Raw genomic sequence first — 20,749 nt, 5'->3', positions numbered from 1 at the left:
TGGACTGAACTCAGGTCATCGGGCGTCACTGGGTAAAGACGCTCGATGACAGGTGCAGTCCGTAATCCTGGATGACCTGGAACCAGGCTGAGTTTGAACCTGACACTTTTGCCTCTCCAGTTGCATAGCCGCCAGCTTTTGTTTTGGGACAGGGTGTAAAGTGAAAGGCTGGAAAAGATTCCACTTCTGTGCTGGGCTTCTTTAGGGGAAGTATTAGCTAACAGAGAACAGAGAAACAAAGTAGCTGGCTGCAGCCCACTGCCCGACCCTACTTCCCCCATCAGCTGGGCTATGTCAAGAGCCCCCGCGGTTAGCACAGGGTCCGCAGATGTGTGGGGATGTAATGGGCGCTGTGCGAGCCCCTTAGATACTAACAGCCTATCAGGAACCGACAGCTGAGCTTTCCCTCACCTTTAGCCAATTGTGATACAGGATAAGGAACTTTGTATTTTGAGACTGTAATCTTGTGACTGCTTTGTGGTTTTTGTCTTTATAAACCCCTCACAAGGGGCTGGGGAGATGGCTCAGAGGTTAAGAGCACTGACTGCTCTTCCAGATGGTCCTGAGTTCGATTCCCAGCAACCACACTGTGGCTCACAACCATCTAATCTGGTGCCCTCTTCTGGCCTGCAGGGATACATGCAGTTCAGAACACTGAATACATAATAAATTAATAAATAATAACTAAAAGTAAATAAAAAAACTTGGAGCCGGGCAGTGGTAGTGCACACCTTTAATTTCAGCACTTGGGAGGCAGAGGCAGGCGAAATCTTTGTGAGTTCAAGGCCAGCTGCTTTTATTGGTTAATGAATAAAGAATCTGTCTTGGTCCTGGCAGGGCAGAACAGACCTAGGCGAGGAAAACTATTTTTTTTTTTTTTTTGGTTTTTTGAGACAGGGTTTCTCTGTGGTTTTGGAGCCTGTCCTGGAACTAGCTATTGTAGACCAGGCTGGCCTCAACTCACAGAGATCCGCCTGCCTCTGCCTCCCAAGTGCTAGGATTAAAGGCGTGCGCCACCACCGCCCGGCTAGGCAGGGAAAACTAAACTGAATGCTGAGAGAAAGAAGGCAGAGTCAGGGAGATGCCATGTAGCCACCACCAGGAACAGACATTCCAGAACCTTGCCAGTAAGCCACAGCCACATGGCGATACACAGATTAATAGAAATGGGTTAAGTTAAGATTTAAGAGTTAGCCAATAAGAAGCTAGAGCTAAACTGGCCAAGCAGTGATTTAAATAATATGGTTTCTGTGTGGTTATTTTGGGCTAAGCAGCTGGGAACAAGCGAGCAGCTCCTAGAACACTCTATGACTAATTCTGGTCAGCTTGTTGCTATCTCTGCCCTCTTGATTAAAGGTAAACTTTATTAACAATCTCAGGGTGGGACTGGAGAGAAGGCTCAACAGTTAAGAGAAGTGGCTACTCTTCCAGAGCACCCAAGTTTGATTCCCAGCACCCGCATGGTGACTCACACCTGTCTGTAGCTCCAGTTCTGGGGAATCTGACACCTTTACACCAGTGCACATAAAAGTTAAATAAATTATAAAAAATCCTCGGAGTATCAGTGTGAGCAAATGTGCCACAACATTCCTCTCTTTTGACTAAAGTGGAAAGAAAGGTTTTAACTCTAAACATAATAAAAATATATACCATAAGAACAATTAACAAAAAAGCTGGGCAGTGGTGGCGCACGCCTTTAATCCCAGCACTCAGGAGGCAGAGGCAGGTAGATCTCTGTATGTTCAAGACCAGCATGGTCTACAAGAGCTAGTTCCAGAACAGGCTCCAAAGCCACAGAGAAACCTGTCTTGAAAAACAAAACAAACAAAAAAACAATAAGAAAAATTATTAGGTACAATTACATTAAAAATGTCCAGTCCACTTGTGTTTGGCAATTTTGGAGAAAATGGTCTGTTATCTATTCTATCTTGGTGAGGTCAAAGTTTTATACCCAATTAACTTTTTATCATCGCTTGTATTTCCAACCTAGACCTTAAGACATATTCTTTCATAAACAATTGAAGCTTTATGTCTCTTCACCTTGATAAACTTTTGTGGGTGTCTTTTCCAACTTTGGTAACAAGGAAAATTGTAACAATAAATATCTATTCTTCAATCTCACCAAAGATCCCAGAAGAATATAACATTGCCTGAGTAAATAGGAAATGCAGAACAAGTAATTTTCAAAACTTTAGAAATGACAGAGACAGCCGATTACCTGGACACTTTCCCGAGGTTCCTCTGCAATGTTGGGACATCCATCTCCAATCTACAGGCCTAGAATATCTGACAGACTTTTCTGTGAAACAGGAATTTTTGAAGGACTTCCCCGCCTTGTTTTGGTAAAGTTCAGCAGCCTTTTTCCTTTGTGTCCTGTTTATCCAGTTTGTACAGCATACTGTCAGCAGTCAAGGCAAGGGCACTTTCTTGCCCAGTAGCTAACTTTTCTACAAATGAAAGGAAGCTCTTTCATGCCTAGCATCCATTTTTGAAGTAAAATGGTGCTGCCAAGAACAGACATAGCTGTCATGCAAAGCCTTATGTTATTAAAATAGTTTAAATACCATATTCTGTAGGTCTCTGAAGTACTTGAAGGCTACCTGTCTACCTAAAATATATCTGTTTAACTTGAAAACATACCTAACATGACTATAAATTATATTGTTACAGATGACTAACTACTACCCTGCATTCAGTTATCTTAAATAGTTTGTAATAATAGATTCCAAGTCCTAGAACTTTACATTACAGTTTCAAATGAGCTGCATAGGTACAATATTTTAAACAAGAGTAAAAACGTATATACAGTATATTGTAATGAAAAATCCTTAAATTTGTATCAATATATAAAAATGCATACCAATATAAAACATTTGAGATTAATAGTTGCTGTTTAGTTTTAAAGTAGATTCAATAATATACACTTTTATCCAATCATTCCTATATCTCTCCCCCTTTTTAAATCTTCTTAGAAAGAGATTCTTCTTTTTTTATCTAATTAAATCTAATTAATTTTTTGGATTTTTGAGACAGGGTTTCTCTGTAGCTTTGGAGCGTGTCCTGGAACTAGCTCTTGTAGACCAGGCTGGCCTCAAACTCACAGAGATCTGCCTGCCTCTGCCTCCCGAGTGCTGAGATTAAAGGCGTGCGCCACCACCGCCTGGCTTCTTTTCTTAAAAAATCTAACCTCTTTTGTTTAGTTTTCTTTCTGACCATGAACAATAATAACTTTTAACCAACCCCACAAATGATGTTAAACACCCATAATGCACCAACCAACCAAAACCCATCCGCCCAACCTCTTGGGAATGTGGGCATTGTGGTCTTAAAATTACTTCCCACTGTCTGGAGGCAACAGCACCTGTAAGGGACTCTGAGAAAATTGAGATAATGTTTATTCCTTAAAATAAAACCAAAGGACTATGAATTAGTAGCAACAGAATAGTTCCTTGTTCTTGGTTTTTCTCCTGTCTCACGCTAGGCGACTCTTCTGCCATGAGACGGAGACTGGATTTTCCTCTAACACGCATGCTTGGGTTTAGTGACGAGGAGAACTACGCTCCAACTCCAAAGTCAGCTTTAATTTTCAATAGAATTGGGACGACAAGAAGCCCACTTGTCTTACACATCTGAGGAGAACAGCAGAAGCAAACAGTTGGAAAGATTTATGGAAGTTTATCCTGTTGGAAATGTGATATCTCAACAGGCCAGTCTACTCTGTCATATACATTTTCTCTGGACGATTTGTCCTTTTCCTTCTGCTCTCCCATTTGTCCAGTAGTCTTCTTAGTTGGATGCTTTTATTCTCCTGGAAAGACAAAAACAAAACTCTGCCCCAACCCTATGTAGCGTGAATTCTAATTGTTCTTAAAAATAAAACCCAGAGCCGGGCGATGGTGGCGCACGCCTTTAATCCCAGCACTCGGGAGGCAGAGGCAGGCGGATCTCTGTGAGTTCGAGACCAGCCTGGTCTACAGAGCTAGTTCCAGGACAGGCTCCAAAGCCACAGAGAAACCCTGTCTCGAAAAAACCAAAAAAAATAAATAAATAAATAAATAAATAAATAAATAAATAAAACCCAGAGCCGGGCGATGGTGGCGCACGCCTTTAATCCCAGTACTCGGGAGGCAGAGGTAGGCGGATCTCTGTGAGTTCGAGACCAGCCTGGTCTACAGAGCTAGTTCCAGGACAGGCTCCAAAGCCACAGAGAAACCCTGTCTCGAAAAAAACCAAAAAAAAAAAAAATAATAAAATAAAACCCAGAGCCGGGCGGTGGTGGCGCACACCTGTAATCCCAGCACTCGGGAGGCAGAGGCAGGTGGATCTCTGTGAGTTCGAGGCCAGCCTGGTCTACAGAGTGAGTTCCAGGACAGGCTCCAAAGCTACAGAGAAACCCTGTCTCGAAAAAAACCAAAAAATAAAAAAATAAAAAAAAAACCCAGAGTCAGACATTGGGGGTGAAAGCTGAAGGATCAGAGAAGCAGAGCAGCCAGCCACTAGTTGTCACCCCTGTGACCTCCTCAGATCAAATGGGGTATCCTGTCTCTCCTGCCCTATATTCCTCTCTCTGCCCAGCCATATCCCTTCCTGTTTCTACCTCCCTAGTGCTGGGATTAAAGGTGTGAGCCACCACCATCCAGCTGGTGCTCCTGCTTGTATGTTAATTGGATAAAATTGGTTTTCTGTCAGATGATGGTGGCGCACACCTTTAATCCCAGCACTCTGGAGGCAGAGGCAGGCGGATCTCTGTGAGTTCGAGGCCAGCCTGGTCTACAAGAGCTAGTTCCAGGACAGGCTCCAAAGCCACAGAGAAACCCTGTCTGGCGACAGCAGAGCTGCACAGGAGGGTGATGTAAGACTTTAAGACAATCCTGAAGCCATTTTTGACAATTCTGAATCCTCTCAGCCTCTGTGCCATAGTGCTTCCCCTCCTCCCCTGGGAACCAAGGACCTAACAGCTACACTCGCACGTACTCAGTTCCTGAACAATTACCCATATACGTATGTTTTGGTTCGGTCCCCTGGGAAACGGGGTCAAAATGACCTCTTACCTCATCTGATTTGGCAACAGGTGTCCAGTCAATTATTGGTAAGAGCCCTTTCAAATAAGCCAATCAGAATAGTCAAAGAACAACCCCCCCTTGCTTCTGTGGCCCCTTTAAAAGTAGACTGTACCCGCTATTCGGGGTCCCTCGGCTTCCCGAATGCTGGGGGACCCTGTCATGACAGAATTAATAAAATCCTCATGCTTTTGCATCGGCTGTGGTGTGTGAGATGGTCTCTGGGGGCGACTCCTCGGTGTTTGGACGCTCGAGTCCCACAGTGGGAGGGATGGAGGCAGCAGCAGCAGCAGTTCTAGGTTGGGGCGGGGGGGGGGGGGTGCCCAGGCAGGCAGGCAGGAGCGGGGGTCGCAGCTCGCTGCCGCTGCACTGCACAGGCCTGGCCTAGGGCACCTGTGCAGCTTGCCTGCAGGCAGGGATGAGGGTGTGTGGCCTCGGGGGAAGCAGTAGAAACCTGAGCAGGTGCTGGCGGGTGCAGCCCAGGGAGGGCAGTTCAGGGAAAGCCTGCAACCCGCGGTGAGAGAGAGCAAGCAGGGGGACAGGCGGCAGAAACCCACATGAGGGGAGGACACTGGGTCCGGGGTGGTAACTCCAGAGGCTACAAAGCAGACGGAGGCAGGGGGACAGGCGGGAGAAACCCACGTGACGGGAGAGGTGGACACTGGTCGGGGTCTAACTCCAGAGGCTATGAAGCTGAAGGTGTGCAGCTTTCTTGTGATCTTCTCCTGTGTTGGGCACCAGATGAGTTTATCTAGAATTATCGACCATTAATAAAAACTCGGGAGTCAAATATTGGGGTAAGAACCTGAATGATCCGAGACGCTGCTGAGAAGTGACCAGAGACCTCCTGTTTCTCTCCTCTGATTCCAAGAGGCCCAGACCTTAACTAACCACTGCTCATCTCTCCAGACCTTAACTACCGCTCATCTCTCCAGACTCTGCTTTTATCTCGATTTTTAATTATCATTTTTGTTTTGTTTTTAATATTTATTTATTTATTATGTATACAATATTCTGTCTGTGTGTATGTCTGCAGGCCAGAAGAGGGCACCAGACCTCATTCCAGATGGTTGTGAGCCACCATGTGGTTGCCGGGAATTGAACTCAGGACCTTTGGAAGAACAGGCAATGCTCTTAACCACTGAGCCATCTCTCCAGCCCCCTTGTTTTGTTTTTTCGAGACAGGGTTTCTCTGTAGCTTTGGAGCCTGTCTTGGAACTAACTCTTGTAGACCAGGCTGGCCTCGAACTCACAGAGATCAGCCCACCTCTGCCTCCCAAGTGCTGGGATTAAAGGGTGCACCACCACTGCCCAGCCTTATTTCTATTTTTAAAATGTGTTGGTGTTTGACCCACACATGTGTCTGTGTGAGGAGTTCAATCCTAGGGAGCTGGAGTTACAGCAATTAATTGTGAGCTGCAACGTGGGTGCTGGGAATCGAACCCAGGTCCTCTGCAGAGTGGCCGGTGCTCTAGCCACTGACCCATCTCTGTCCCTAACAGCGATGTTCTCCTTTCTCTCTCTTTTTTTTCTTTGTTTGTTTCGAGACAGGGTTTCTCTGTGTAGCCCTGGCTGTCCTGGAACTCACAGAGATCTCTGCTGCCCAAGCGCTGGGATTAAAGGCATGCACCACCACTGCCTGGCTATTTATATTTTAAAATAAAATATTATAAATATAAAGACTATACTTTCAGGGTTCATTTCTGTAGTTCATTAATATAAATACTTAAAAAAAAAAAGGAAGCAGTATCTGCTGGAAAAGAGCTCCCATTCTAAGACTGGCCAGCTCAGTACGGCCCTACAGGACTCATTCCCTGCCTGTGCATGCTGTCCTGGCCCAACCCTGGGCAGTGGCAGGGGTTGGGCATTATCGCTGAGCAGCAGCTGTGGTGGAGACCGTGGCCACAAGAGTTTTCTGGCAGGCTTCGGCCGTGCTGAGTCAGGCCTGCTGGAGCACTGAGATGGGGAGCCCCACGTTGTTTGTGAGCCTAGCCTTTAACAGCTAAACCATCTGTCCGGCCTTCCTGCCCCTGTTAAAACTTGTTAGTTATTGATGTTTGTTGTTGTTGTAATTGTTTAGCAGTAAAAGGCGACTTTGGCAGGTTGGAGCCAAGGGACTGCTACAAAACCACACCATGTAACTGAGCTCATGAGGGAGGTTCATTGGGGGGTGCAGAGACCATCTCTGAGGGAGAGCAGAGAGAGGGGAGAAGGGCTTGCTTGTTCTACGGGGATGTTGCACGCACACTTGCATAGGAAGAGCTCCTCCTGGGGGCTGTGGAAGCTACAGAGTTGCCGACTGCAGCTGCTGAGGGCCCTGCTAGGTCCCTGAGAGCAGGCGGCATAAATGCCTGAATGCTAACAGCTGCTGTTATTTGAGTCAGGGTTCTCTGTGTAGCCCTGGCTGTCCTGGAACTCCCTATGTATCCCAGGCTGGCCTCGAACTCACAGAGATCTGCCTGTCTCTGCCTCCTGAGTGCTGGAACTAAAGGCTGTGCCATTATGAACCGCCTCTTGTCATGGTTGTTTTCAGACAGTTCCACACTGTAGCCCAGGCTAAACTCTAACACCAATCCTCCTAGCCGGGCGATGGTGGCGCACTCGGGAGGCAGAGGCAGGCGGATCTCTGTGAGTTCGAGACCAGCCTGGTCTACAGAGCTAGTTCCAGGACAGGCTCCAAAGCCACAGAGAAACCCTGTCTCAAAAAAACAAAACAAAAAAAAAACAAAAAAAAAAACAAACAAACAAACAAAAAAAACACCAATCCTCCTGTCTCAGCTCCCTGAGTACTGGAGTGACAGTTGTGTGCTATCATGCTTGCTTATTCTTAAATTCACTTAACAATTTAAATGTCATTTTATTTGTCCTGTGTGTGCTTGTCTGGGAGTGGGGGATGGGGGAGTGGAGGAATGGAGGAGTGGGGGAATGGGGGAATGGGGGATTGGGGAATCGGGTGAGTGGGGGATCGGGGGAGTGGGGAATCGGGGAAGTGGGGGATCGGGGGAGTGGGGGATCGGGGGAGTAGGGGGTGGGGGAGTGGGGGATCGGGGAGTGGGGGATTGGGGGAGTGAGGGATTGGCACCCTTGGAGGGTCAAAAGACCACTTTAGAAGTCAGTTTTCTCCTTCTACCCTGGCAGCAAGTCTCTATGCTTCTGACCCTTGTCCTTTGCGTCCAGAGTCCTGCTTGTTGACACATGGACACAGGGACTCTCAGCTCAGCAGTCTACATACTGAACACCAGGTCCCAAAAGTTCCTCCGCAGCTGGGCATTGTGGATCCTTTGGGGGGCTGAGGCAGAAAGATCTTCAAGCCAACCTGGACGCAAGAGCAAGTCCCGTTCAAAACACGAACTACCGGCAGAAAAGATGGCTCAGTGGATACGGTGCTCTCGCTAGACCTGCTCACCTGAGTTTAGTCCCCAGGGCCCACCAGATGTAAGAACTGAACCTCTCACCCAAGCTCGCCTCTGACCGCCCACAGGTGTGTGCTGTGGGTGCATGGTCACAGGTGGAGCCCCACCAGGAAGGTCCAACCCCAGCAGAGAATAAACTCAGAATTTTAAATCTCTTACTACTTGGGAGGCTGTGACAGGAAGTTTAGTAATTTAAGGCCATTCTCGGCTACTTAGTGAGTTTGAGGGACACCCCCCCACACTTGAGACTCTGTATCAAAAAAAAAAAAATTTAAAAAATAGCAAAGTGGGTAGAAGCCAGTCTGGCACACCAGCAGCTCGGGATTCCCTCCACAGCAATGACCAAAATCAGGGGGTCAGAATACACAACCGTGTAAAATGGCTCACATCCCAAGCTGTGATCTGAGCTAGAGGATCAAGATTTCAGCCGATGCTTGGTGCTTCAGAGTGCTAACTCTTCTTTCTTTTTCTCTTTCTTTCTTTCTTTTTCGTATTGTTTGGTTTGTTTTTTAGAGACAGGGCTTTTCTGTGTAGCCCTGGCTGTCCTGGAACTCACCCTGTAGACCAGGCCGGCCTGGAACTCATCTTGTAGACCAGGATGGGCTGAAACTGTGCCTGGGGTTCAGTTTCAGCACCCACATAGCTTTCCACAAACATCTGTAAACACAGTTCTGGGGGATCTGCCGCCCTCTTCTGACCTCCCAGGCCCAGTCAGACTCCTGTTTGGTCCCAGCCAGCTAGGTGTGTTACATTGGCACACGCTCCTCTTTTGGGGGCTGGCAAGATGGCTTCGTGGGTAAAGGTGCTTTCAGGCCACGGTGGCAACCTGAATTTGATCTCAGGGACCCACATGGTGGATGGACAGACTGATCGCTGATTGCCCACTGACATCTGCACATGGACACACACAGTACAGACAACAAAGACATAAAATGTACTAGAATAAGGAACCCAAATGAGTGGGTCGATGGTCAGGTCAAGGGGTCGAAGGTCTGGTGCATGATCCCGGATCCAAGCAGGCCGAGGAGCAGGAGCATGGCTTCGTCTGGTTGCTGCTGCAGCTGTGGCTGGTGCTGTTGATGCTGATGGTGCGACGCTGGCCAGACCTGCTACGGCCCCTTGGCGGTACCCGCAGGCCCAGGTAGGGCGCAGGACTTATCCTCGGCTGCTTCGGACATCCCCAAGAGCTGGGGCTGGAGAAATATGGACGGTGTCAACCACGTCAGTGTCACCAGGAACCAGCGCATCCCACAGTACTGTGGCTCCTGCTGGGCCAACGGTAGCAGCAGTGCCATGGCAGACCCATCAACATCAAGAAGAAAGGCATGTGTGTTGTAGTACGAGCAGCGGGCTGCGTCCCGGCACCCGGCCGCCCCCACAGCTAGCTTTACCCGAAATAATTACACAGACACTGTATTCTTTTAATCACCGCTTGGCCCATTTCTATCTAGCCTCTTCTAGGCCAGCTCTCGCACCTGGACTAGCCCATTTCTAATAATCTGCTGTAGCCCACGAGCTGGCTTACCAGGAATGATCTTAACCTGCATCTGCCTGGAGTGGGAGAATCATGGCGACTCCTGACTCAGCTTCTTTCTCCCAGCATTCTGTCCTGTTTACTCCTCCCACCTATGTTTTAACCTATGAGGGCCAAGCAGTTTCTTTATTGTTCAACCAATGAAATCAACAGATTGATATATGACACTCCCACATCACATGTGGCCCTCCCCCTGCTTTCAGTGCGGGACTTCATCGACTGTGGCAATGACCTTCCAGTGTGCAACCTGCATATGCCCGTAAGCATGGCATCCCCGATGAGACCTGCAACAACAGTGTGGGATCTGCACCGAATTCAAAGTGCCATCCTACCCAGAATTACACCCTCTGGAGAGTGTGTGACTATGGCTCCCTGTCAGGTGGGAGAAGATGACAGCAGAGACCTACACCAACGGTCCCATCGGCTGCGGGATAATGGCGATGGAGAAGACGGTGAACTACACTGGCGGCATCTATGCTGAGCAGCACCAGGACCAGACGTCATCATTTCCGTGACTGACGTAATTCATGGGGCGAACGCTGGGGTGAGAGGGGCTGGATGAGGATCCTAACCAGCACCAACTGGGGAGGCGCAGGTGGCAGCTACAGCCTGGCCATCGAGGAGGCCTGCACATACGGGGACCCCATTGTTTAAGTAGCCGTCTCTGGAGGCAACCTTGGAAACCATGGCACCGTCCGGGTCACTATGTTCACTAAGTTCACTAGCACTGGACAGCTAGAAACGGTGCTTGTGGCCATCCCGAGAACAGAGCCCCGCCTTCAGCCACCTGGAGAAGACAGCTATGTCTAGAACAGTTCTGATGTCACCCTGGAATTCTAGGGAGGGGAGGACAATCCCAGATTGCCTAAGCGGTGAATAAAGGCTCTAGTTTCACCAAAAAAAAAAAAAAGAAAAAGAAAAAGAAAGAAAAAGAAAGAAAAAAGAAACCTAAATGAGTATCGCGGAAGTTAGTTAAGGCTTCTGTGCTACTTGTGGGGGGTGGGAGCCTCTGCTAAAATTGGCAACAGAAAAGAGGAAGCATTTACCAGAAATTGGGTTGGTTTCTCCTGCAGGATTTGTTTTTCATAATCACAGTGCCTCAACTTGTAAGTACAAAATGGGCAGAATCCTGTGGCCTGAGTTTTTCTTCTGTGACCGGGAGAGTCTGTATTAGAGCTCAAGAGGGCCACTGCTGTGGGTTTACTCTTCTATAGTACTAGGTAGGGAACCCAGGGTCAGGAGATTCTAGGCGGGGCTCCACCCTGACCACGCCCCCAGCCCCTCACTGGGGGATTCTGGGCGGGGCTCCACCCTGACCACGCCCCAGCCCCCTCACTGGGGATTCTGGGCATGGCTCCGCCCCTGAACCTGCCACAGAGGAGTCTAAAGAAAACCTGTTACCTTCTGACTGAAGCCGTCACTCAGGAGTACACTTCTGTATATGAGACCCTTTGTTCAACCCCAGCACACGGCATCACAGAACTATGCAAGGAAGTGTGGTCTAAGCTTCTTCATGTGTGAGTTTATGTTCACTAATGCGGGTGCAGGTGCTCTTAGAAGGTCACTGCTGTGGATGCTGGTAACTGATCCTGCATCCTCTGCAAGAGCAGTAAGTGCTCAACCGCTGAGCCGTTTCTCCGGCCACAGGAAAGTGCACGTTTGTTTGGTCAGTGTGAAAGGCAGCCCCACAGGAAGAACGGACTGTTACTGACTTGGCATGGGGTGGAGGGAGTCTTTGGCTTGGTGAGGACGAGGTTTGGACTCCATCCAAAGCTGTCCCCACTGACCAGCAGAGACCACTGACTTTCCTTCCCACAGCTACGCATTCCAAACATGAACCTCATTTCTGATTTTAACCCGGAAGTGAAATATGGCTGTTTAAGTCAAGGTGCTGTTCAAATAGGCTATATTTGACCAAGTTTAGTCTCAAAAGACACAGTAGTAGGCTAGCCTGGTCTACTGAATAAACTCCAGGACAGCTGGGGCTACTCAGAGAAATCCTGTCTTGAAAATTAAAAATAATAAATAAATGTTTTGTCTGCATGCATGTCTGGGCACCATGTGGGTACAGGTGCCCACAAAGGTCAGAATGGGGGTCAGATCTCCTAGAACTGGAGTTCCGGTCAGCTGTGAGCTGCATGTGAATACAGGTCCTCTGGAAGAGCCAGCTCTGCCCCTGGGCTTCTCTCTGCACCCAGTCCTTCCTGTTTTCATAAGTTATCTTTGTGTGGCTGAGTGTGAGTACACACCTGGGCGTGTCGGTGTCTGAGGCAGACAGAAGAAGGAGCTCAGCTGACAGGAGAGTGCTGACCTGATGTGGGTGCTGGGAACTGAACTCGGTCCCCTGCAGGAGCAGCAGGCACTCTCTGGTGAGCCACCTCTTCAATTTGATTTTAAAAAAAAATGTGTGTGTGCACACGCGTGTGCAGGCACTCTTGGAGGCAAGACCACAATGATGCTGGCTCACTGCAGGGATGCAGGGAACCAAACTTGAGTTTACATGAGCAGCCACTAAGTCATCTCTAGAAATGACTAAATTTTTGTTGTTTTTTGAGACAGGGTCTCTCTGTGTAGCCCTGGCTATTCTGGAACTCACTCTGTAGACCAAGCTGGCCTGAAACTCACAGAGATTCACCTGCCTCTGCCTTCTGAGGACTGGGGTTAAAGGCACAGTCACTACTGCCCAGCTTCCTGGATTTTATCTGGTCATTTAAAGACGTGGAATTTTTTTCAGTACAGGATTATTTGGAACTCAGCAATCCTCTTACCTCAGCTTGGACATCACTACCACAGACTTTTCCTGAATTGGCTCGCTCGCTCTCTCTCTCTCTCTCTCTCTCTCTCTCTCTCTCTCTCTCTCTCTCTCTCACACACACACACACACACACACACACACACACACACACACACACACACAGTAGTGGAAGGTGGTGGTGCAAGTCTTTAATCCCAACAGTTGGGAGGCAGAGGCTGGTGGATCTCCAAGTTCAAGGCCAGCCTGCTCTACAAAGCGAGTTCCAAGACAGCCAGGGCTACACAAAGAAATCCTGGGGGAGGGAGGAGGAGGAGAAGGGAGAAAGAAAGACAGAAAAGAGATGAAAATAAGAAAGAAAACAGGGGAAACCCTTCAAATTGGATCTATGAACTTTTTGTTTAATTTTTTCCATTTTTGCTTTAAAATTTTGCTTAAATTTGACTTGAAATATTTCTCTAGTTTGGAATATCTTAACTTTTTAAATATTTAACTTAATTTTCTTTTAAATTGTAAATTGTTTTCAAAACAACGAGTCCCAATTTAGAACGTAATTATCCGTTATTACAAGGTCATTAGATGATTCCGTCGGGTAGGGGAATGGGCGCCCAGCCAGCGGGTATCTCAGCCTCAGACACCATCGGGAGTTGCCAACCACACACTCTGGGGAGGGGGTCCCCAGGGCGAAGCGACCACGGTAAGAGACGGAGGAAGAGCGGACCGCACCGCGCAAGGCCTAGGTTACCAGCGGCCTAGCCGTGGGGCCCGGGCGGGCGGGGCTTTGTGGCGTCACCAAAGCTCCTCCCCTTACGTCACAAAAGCTCGAGGCGGGCTCGTTAGAGTGCCAGCCAATACTCAATGGGACCAATTCTGTCCATTTTCGTACACTGACCAATCAGAGTCTTGCAGGGGCGGGACACGTCTGCTTCTTACTGTCTTGCCTGCCGCAGAATGACGCAAACACTCGAGGGCGGGATTCTCCGGGCGACAGCTAATCATCAACGGAAACCTTCCGTCTGTTTTCCCATCTTCTCCAATCAGAGATCGGAGGAGGCGGGACACGGTTGGTTTTCTGCGGCGGCCGTCATGGCCCCACCCCGTTCCTCCAGCTGCGCACGCAGCCGCGTTCACGCCTGCGTGTAGGGGCGTGGCCTCCGGTGACGACGCGTATAAATGCGGGCGTCAGCGGCGGCGCCATTTTGCGAACGGCGAGCAGCGGCGGCGGCGCGGAGAGTGCTGCGGAGGTTTTGCTGGTTTCGGACCCCAGCGGCCGGATGGTGAAATCCTCCCTGCAGCGGATTCTCAACAGCCACTGCTTCGCCAGAGAGAAGGAAGGAGATAAACGCAGCGCCACGCTCCACGCCAGCCGCACCATGCCGCTTCTTAGTCAGTACAGCCGCGGCGGCTGCAGCAGCGAAAGGTGAGATCCCTGTCCCCGCCACGGCGAAGCTCCCAGAAGCGGTATCCGCGCAGGCCCTAGAGGGAGGCGCAGTACGCGCAGGCCCGGAGTGGGGTCGGCCTCGGGGCGCCAGATAAGTCTCGGCAGCGCGAGATCCGCCCCTTTGTGGAGGCCACAACCGCGCCGGGGGTGGGACGGGGCGGGGCCAGAGGCGCGGGTCACGGATGCGGATTTGGGATTCGAGGGGGATTAGGGAGTCTCAAGTTGAGGACTAGGGATTGGTTTGGTTGGAGAATGGGGTGCGTCAATATTTGCCCGAAGATGGGTCAGATCTGGAGTTCTAATCGCATTCCGGGGTTTGCGAGCTGAGCCCAAGATTTGGGGAGGATCCGGGAAGGGGATTGGAGACTTGATTTTTTGAGATTTGCGTTTCGGATCAAATGCTAGGTGGTGGAGGAGGTGGGGTTAGGTTGGGGGACGTGGGTTGACAAGCCATGTGTTCTCTAGAGGGGAGGGTCTGTGTTCCCATTTGAAAGGTGTTTGCGGAAGACTCGAATTTGGGTTACTGTTGGGGAGGCACTGGAGTTAGATTTGACTCCACGTCGAGTACTCATGGTGGGAGAGTGTGGGATGGGGTGGGGTTTGGGGGAGGAGCTTGTGTGGGTTTAGAGGGTCGCAGGTAGGGGAGAGGTTGGGATTAGATTTAGGATTTAGGTTGGATTTGGTGTTTGCCTGTTGAGGATTCCGGTACTATGAATGTACTTGGATCAGTTTCGGGAGAGCCTTGAAAGTGGCCAGGTTTGGGGGGGGGCATGGAGTGGGTGGTTGGGTGGTAACGGGTGGAAGAGCCTGGTTCTGGGCAGGGTGTGTGGATTCTGGGCCCATTTAGCAGTTGGTCTGTGCAATGACTTGGTTGGGATGTGTGTGGGGGTCTCACCTAAAGGGTGCAGGATGGGAACTAGTTTGGGAAGGGTGTGGGTAGTGGAGTGAGGGCTTTGGGGTGACTGAACTGATATGGGCTGTGATGGGGGTCCTATTGGGTGACAGTGGGAAGGGGAGGGGACTTGTGAGGTGGAGTTTAGGGACTACTGGTAGTTGCAGAGGAGAGTGGGACTTTAAGAAGCTCTAGACCTGAGCTTCAGAAAGGAGCAAGGTGGCCTGGTATATGGTGGGTTGCCTTGGCAGCATGGGGAGGGGGGTGGCCCAGCTCCCTGCTGTGGACCACAGTGCCGAGATGACACAGCCTGAGGCCCTAATGGGGCCCTACTTTGCTCCAGAAGGGGCAGAGCCACAGAGGTGAGGGTCAGTGAGCTGGGACCACTGTCCTCAGTGGCTTTTTGAGTGGAAAGGCCTGGGGATCCCACCACTTCCTGGCACTTAGGCACTGTCTCCTGCAGTTCTAGGGTCGCCCTCCATTGCTGTAGTAACCTGGGTCCGGGGCCTCGGTGGTGCTCCTGATGTCCCTCACCCACCCCTGAAGATCCCAGGTGGGCGAGGGAACAGTCAGCGGGATCACAGTCTTTCAGCTAGCGTCCTCTACTCTGTGAGTACCCGTGGGGAGCCCTGGTGCCTGCCTGCCTCTGCATGCTGAGCTGGCCATCCTGAAAGCCCTGCTTCCCCAGGACGAGCGGCTGAATGTGACAGAGGAGCCAACGTCTAACGACAAGACCAGGGTCCTGAGCATCCAGTCCACACTCACGGAGACCAAGCAGGTCACCTGGAGGGCAGTGTGGAACGGTGGTGGCCTCTACATCGAGCTCCCTGCTGGGCCCCTGCCTGAGGGCAGCAAGGACAGGTGGGCCACTTCTCTCTGGGGCTATCGGGGATCTGGGGTCTGGGCCCAGGTGGCTAATGGCCACCTGCTCTCCTCAGTTTCACAGCTCTTCTGGAGTTCGCAGAGGAGCAGCTCCGGGCCGACCATGTTTTCATCTGCTTCCCCAAGAACCGTGAGGACAGAGGTGGGTGTTGCTGTGGGCTCCCCAGGGAGGGAAGCTCTGGCACCCCAGGCTCTGACCGTGTGTCCCCCACAGCCACCCTGCTCCGAACCTTCAGCTTTCTTGGCTTTGAGATTGTGAGACCCGGGCATCCCCTCGTCCCCAAGAGACCCGATGCTTGCTTCATGGTCTACACGCTGGAGAGAGAGGACCCGGGTGAGGAAGACTAGGTGCCAGCCCTGCCCAGTGTCCCTGTGCTCTCTCCCGGGTTTGTCCACATGTCGTGATTGTGCAGAATAAACACTCACTCCACTAGTGGGGTGCTTCTTCGAACTGAATGCTGTGTTTGTCACACTCAAGTGTTGGCTTTAATTCTAAATAAAGGTTTCTATTTTACTTTTTTTATTGATGTTTAAGGTGATCAGGTGCCCTGTGCTAGAGCAGTCTTCTTTGAATCCTGGCAGAAATAGTGTCACCTCCCTGGCTCAAATCCAATAAAGTGATCTCGCTCAGTGTCTTGTGTCTATGTCCTGCCCCGGGGCCTGGTTGGGCTCCAGTCTACTGGGTGACTGTGGGTGGTGAAACAGAACCAGGGAGGGCTCTGGAATTTTGAAGTCCTGCCCTCCAGGCACTACTAAGCCACCCCAAAGTGGGTGGTGGGGCTGGGGTGTCCTAGGCAGTTGTGAAGCTGTGGGGTCTAACTGCTCCTCAGGCACCTGGCTAAAGGTGACTACCGTGTGAAAGGGCTGAAGTGACTCCTGCTGGCCATGGTGGAGTGTGAGGAACAGGCTGGGCCAGAGCTGTGTGTCCTGCCACTGGAGTGGGGTTGGGGCTGTTTTGTAAACAGGACATAGGAGTTAAAATAACAGCACCCTTACGGCAGGTGAATGTGGGTGGTCTAAAGTGTGTTCATGGCAGGGTCAGGGGTTGCAGGGAGGAAGGTTAGGCCTTGGCAGTGGCCAGGCAGCCCCACGTTCCAGCTTCAACCATCCTTGAAATATTTTCCCCTCTTGGGCACATAGGGTGCTGTGGGGTTACACAAGCTCACAGAAATAGCTGCCTGCCTCTATGGAGACCTGATTTCCCCCCGCTAGCAACATAATTTCATTCTGTTATTTCTCAAGTAGGGTCTTTCATAGCCCAGGCCAGCCTTGAACTCCCTATGTAGCCAAGGATGTCTTAGAATTTCATGGTCTTGCTGCTCATCTCATGACTTCTGGGTTGACTGGCTTGTGCTACGGTCCTCGGTTTTCTTTGTTTTGTTCTAGTAGTGATGTATGAATGTATGTTTTGCCTCAGGACCCAGGTAGATTCAGCTAATGACAATGAGCCACATGTCCTGGGGTCATATGTCCCACTGGACCACCAAAAGCAGTTTCTTAAGCTTCCAATGTAGCGATGTTTTGTTTGTATTTTAATAACTTGCCTGAAGGTCAGAGTAAAACAGCCCCACATCAGCCTTAGCAGGCCAGCAGGCAATGGTGACACCTCCAATCCCAGTGGCCACACTACCATAGAAACCAGGCATAGAGAGGAATATAAAATGGGAGGAGACAGCTCTCAGTCACAGTCTCATTCTGAGGATTCCTGGGGCAGAATCGTCACTTCAGACTGAGAGGTTAGAGCCAGTGGCTGGCTGTTAGGCTTTTCTGACCTTCAGGTAGAGCCCCAATATCTGTCTCTGGGTTTTCATTAATTGTACATTCCAGGGTTTCAGGAACTCAGCTGGGAGAGCCACCAGGCTTAGAGTGTGGTGTCGGGGTGACCCGCACATTTGCCACCACCCACACCCTGAGGGAGGTGGGATGGGGTGAGTTGTGTTACCAGTTGAGGACCTGATAGTGCAGGCCTTGTGGGATGGGATCGGGATCCAGGCTCCCTGTTTCCCTGAGCCAGCTCTCCCTGACCATAGCCTTCTTAGGAAACAGCAACGAGGCCATGCCTGTCTTCCTATTGCCCAGAGGAAGTCCGAGCTGGCCTGGTTTACAGAGCCACTCTCAAAAGCAGAAGGCAGTATCATAAGTATCACATGAGCCTGACAGCCCCTTTCCCTTGGGGAACCCCTTAGGAGGGGAGACAATCACCACCACCACACATTCATGGTGTCTGTTCCCATAAAGGTGTGCTCACAGGTGTGCCAAGTAGCTTTACTGAGGTAAACAGTAAATGTGTGCACGAATTACCAGCAGGCAGGGCCAGGAGGCCTTCCAGTGACAGCCGGCCTCTCCAGCAAGGCCGAGACCATTGCACTTCCTTCCCTGTTGAGACAGCATCTCACTGTAACTGACTGCTGCAAAGCTCCTCCTGCCTCTGCCTCTCGGGTACAGGGGTTAAAAGGTGAATGCCACCATGCCTGACTACTTTTATTTGTTTGAATTATATATGCAAGAATGTGTGTACCACATATGTGGGGTTGCCTGAGGGGACCGTGGGCATTGGATTCACTGGAGTTAGATGCCATTGTAAGCCAGCCAACATGGGTGCTGGGTCAAACCCAGATTCTGTAAACCCATGCATGTTCTTTTTTTTTTTTTTATTATGTATACAATATTCTGTCTGCGTGTATGCCTGCAGGCCAGAAGAGGGCACCAGATCTCATTACAGATGGTTGTGAGCCACCATGTGGTTTCTGGGAATTGAACTCAGAACCTTTGGAAGAGCAGGCAATGCTCTTAACCACTGAGCCATCTCTCCAGCCCCTTCCATGCATGTTCTTAACCACTGAGCTCTCTCCATCCTGCTGAGGATGGACTTAGGGTTTCACACCTAGGCAACTGCTTGCCAATGACCACGCCCTCAGCCCCCTTCTTGGGGATTCTAGGCATGGCCTCCACCCACGAGCCAGGCCTATTTTCACTTTTTTTTTTAAATTTATTTTTATGTATACAGGGTTCTACCTGCATGTATCCTACCTACAGTACAGAAGAGGGCACCAGATCTTATTACAAATGGTTGTGAGCCACCATGTGGTTGCTGGGAATTGAACTCAGGACCTCTGGAAGAGTAGTCAGTGTTCTTTACCTCTGAGACATCTCTCCAGCTGCCTTCACTTTTGTTTTGAAGCAGGATTTCACAATACACAAGTTGGCCTTGAGATAATACTGCCTCAGCCTCCCAAGTAGCTGGAATCACAGACTTGGACCACAAGTTGAGAACATGTTTTCTTTTTGTTTGGACCTTAAAGTGCCCTGTGTGGAGCCTCTGGGCTGTGGTTTCTTCCTGGACCTGAGTAGACCCCAGCGGCTGGTTGCTGAGGGTTGAGCCGCCAGGTGAGAGCACTTGCTTCAGCAGCCCCCAGTGGGTGACTAGAGTTACTCTTGCCGTTGTGGCGATTTGGGGGTACTTGTTGGGAGAGCACGTGCACAGGTAGGGTGCCTTATGAGGGAACTGAAGCCTTTTGCTCTAAGGACCCTCTGAGATGGAGGTGACACCTGTCTAGTTCTGTGACCCCGCCTTAATGGTGCTGTGTGGTCCTTGTGACTGCTTGTTTTCCCCGGACTACCTCTCCCCTAGGAAATAAGATGTGTCATTGGGGCTGGAGAGATGGCTCAGCGGTTAAGAGCACTGGCTGCTCTTCCAAAGGTCCTGAGTTCAATTCCCAGCAACCACATGGGGGCTCACAACTATCTGTAATGGGGTCTGGTGGCCTCTTCTGGCCTGCATACACACAGACAGAATATTGTATACATAATAAATAAATATTAAAAATAAATAAGATGTGCCAGTCATCTCCCGGGACACTGGGATAATGTCCAGACCAGTGGACATCAGGAGGACACAGGTAGTAAGTCCCCAAGAACTCAGCCCCCAAAGCTAGCCCGGGCCCCTTGACAAGGGAAGAAAGTACATGGGCCTGGCCCCTGCCAGGGTGGGGCAGGGGCTTTCTTTCCCAGGGACACGCCTCACCTCTAGCACCCTCGAGGACAGAAGCCAGGAATTGAGACCCTGAAGTGAGCAAGCCCTGGGGTAGGGGTAAGGGAGGCGCAAAGATGAGCAGGCGGCTCTCCCAGCATTGGGGGGGGGGGAGGCAGAAGATCCCAAATTCAAGGTCACCCTCAGCTAGGTAGCACACATGAGAACCACCTGGGCTACATGAGATTCTGTTAAATAATAGATAAAGAATAAATTATAAAAAGACAGGCTAGGGTCTCAGAGCCAAGAGCTGGGACAGACACTTCTCTTCAGGGGGGACTACAGACCAGGCAGCACATCCTGGGGCCTTCTCTGAGGCTCATGTCCTCCTCCTCGGTGGGGTCACTGTCCAACTCTGCCAGAGAACTCTCCCAGCCCTGTTCTGCTGGAGTGATATTTGTTTATGGTTTAGCAAATAAAGCTGGCCTGCGGATCAGAATGCGGAGCTAAGCCACTAGAGGTCAGGGAGTGGTGGCCCACACTTTTAATCCCTGGACTCGGGGACAGAGGCAGAGGGATCTCTGTTACTTCTAAGGCCATCCTGAGCTACAGGGTCTAAAGGAGAAACAGCTCACACAAAGATCCCAGCACTTGGGATCCCACACCTTTAATCCCACTCAGCACTAGTAGGTGAAGACAGGAGTGTATGGCTGGGCGGAAAGAGGAGCCCAGTGGGCTGGAGAGATGGATCAGAGGTTAAGAGCACTGGCTGCTCTTCCAGAGGTCCTGAGTTCAATTCCCAGCA

General features: G+C 50.3%; 1 protein-coding gene, 1 non-coding gene and 1 pseudogene across 2 annotated transcripts; all 3 read left to right on the top strand.

The window, feature by feature from the left end:
* The first annotated feature begins 6,738 nt into the window (after positions 1-6,738).
* On the top strand, positions 6,739-6,942 carry LOC142853173 (small nucleolar RNA U3). The gene has a single exon (XR_012911104.1). It is a non-coding gene; the product is annotated as a small nucleolar RNA U3 (small nucleolar RNA).
* Positions 6,943-7,953: 1,011 nt separating this feature from the next.
* Positions 7,954-10,852, top strand: LOC142852728 (cathepsin Z-like; annotated as a pseudogene).
* A 3,092-nt stretch (positions 10,853-13,944) lies between these two features.
* Positions 13,945-16,488, top strand: Oaz1 (ornithine decarboxylase antizyme 1). Its single transcript, XM_075975425.1, is given in 6 exon segments — positions 13,945-14,179; positions 15,556-15,613; positions 15,615-15,701; positions 15,781-15,953; positions 16,031-16,116; positions 16,189-16,488. Coding segments are annotated over 6 exon segments (684 nt in total). The 5' UTR covers positions 13,945-14,033; the 3' UTR covers positions 16,323-16,488.
* Positions 16,489-20,749: the final 4,261 nt, after the last annotated feature.

This window comes from Microtus pennsylvanicus, chromosome 6 (genome assembly GCF_037038515.1).
Source record: "Microtus pennsylvanicus isolate mMicPen1 chromosome 6, mMicPen1.hap1, whole genome shotgun sequence".
In the NCBI taxonomy this organism is placed as follows: domain Eukaryota; kingdom Metazoa; phylum Chordata; class Mammalia; order Rodentia; family Cricetidae; genus Microtus; species Microtus pennsylvanicus.
This window is presented reverse-complemented; position numbering and strand designations above follow the sequence as displayed.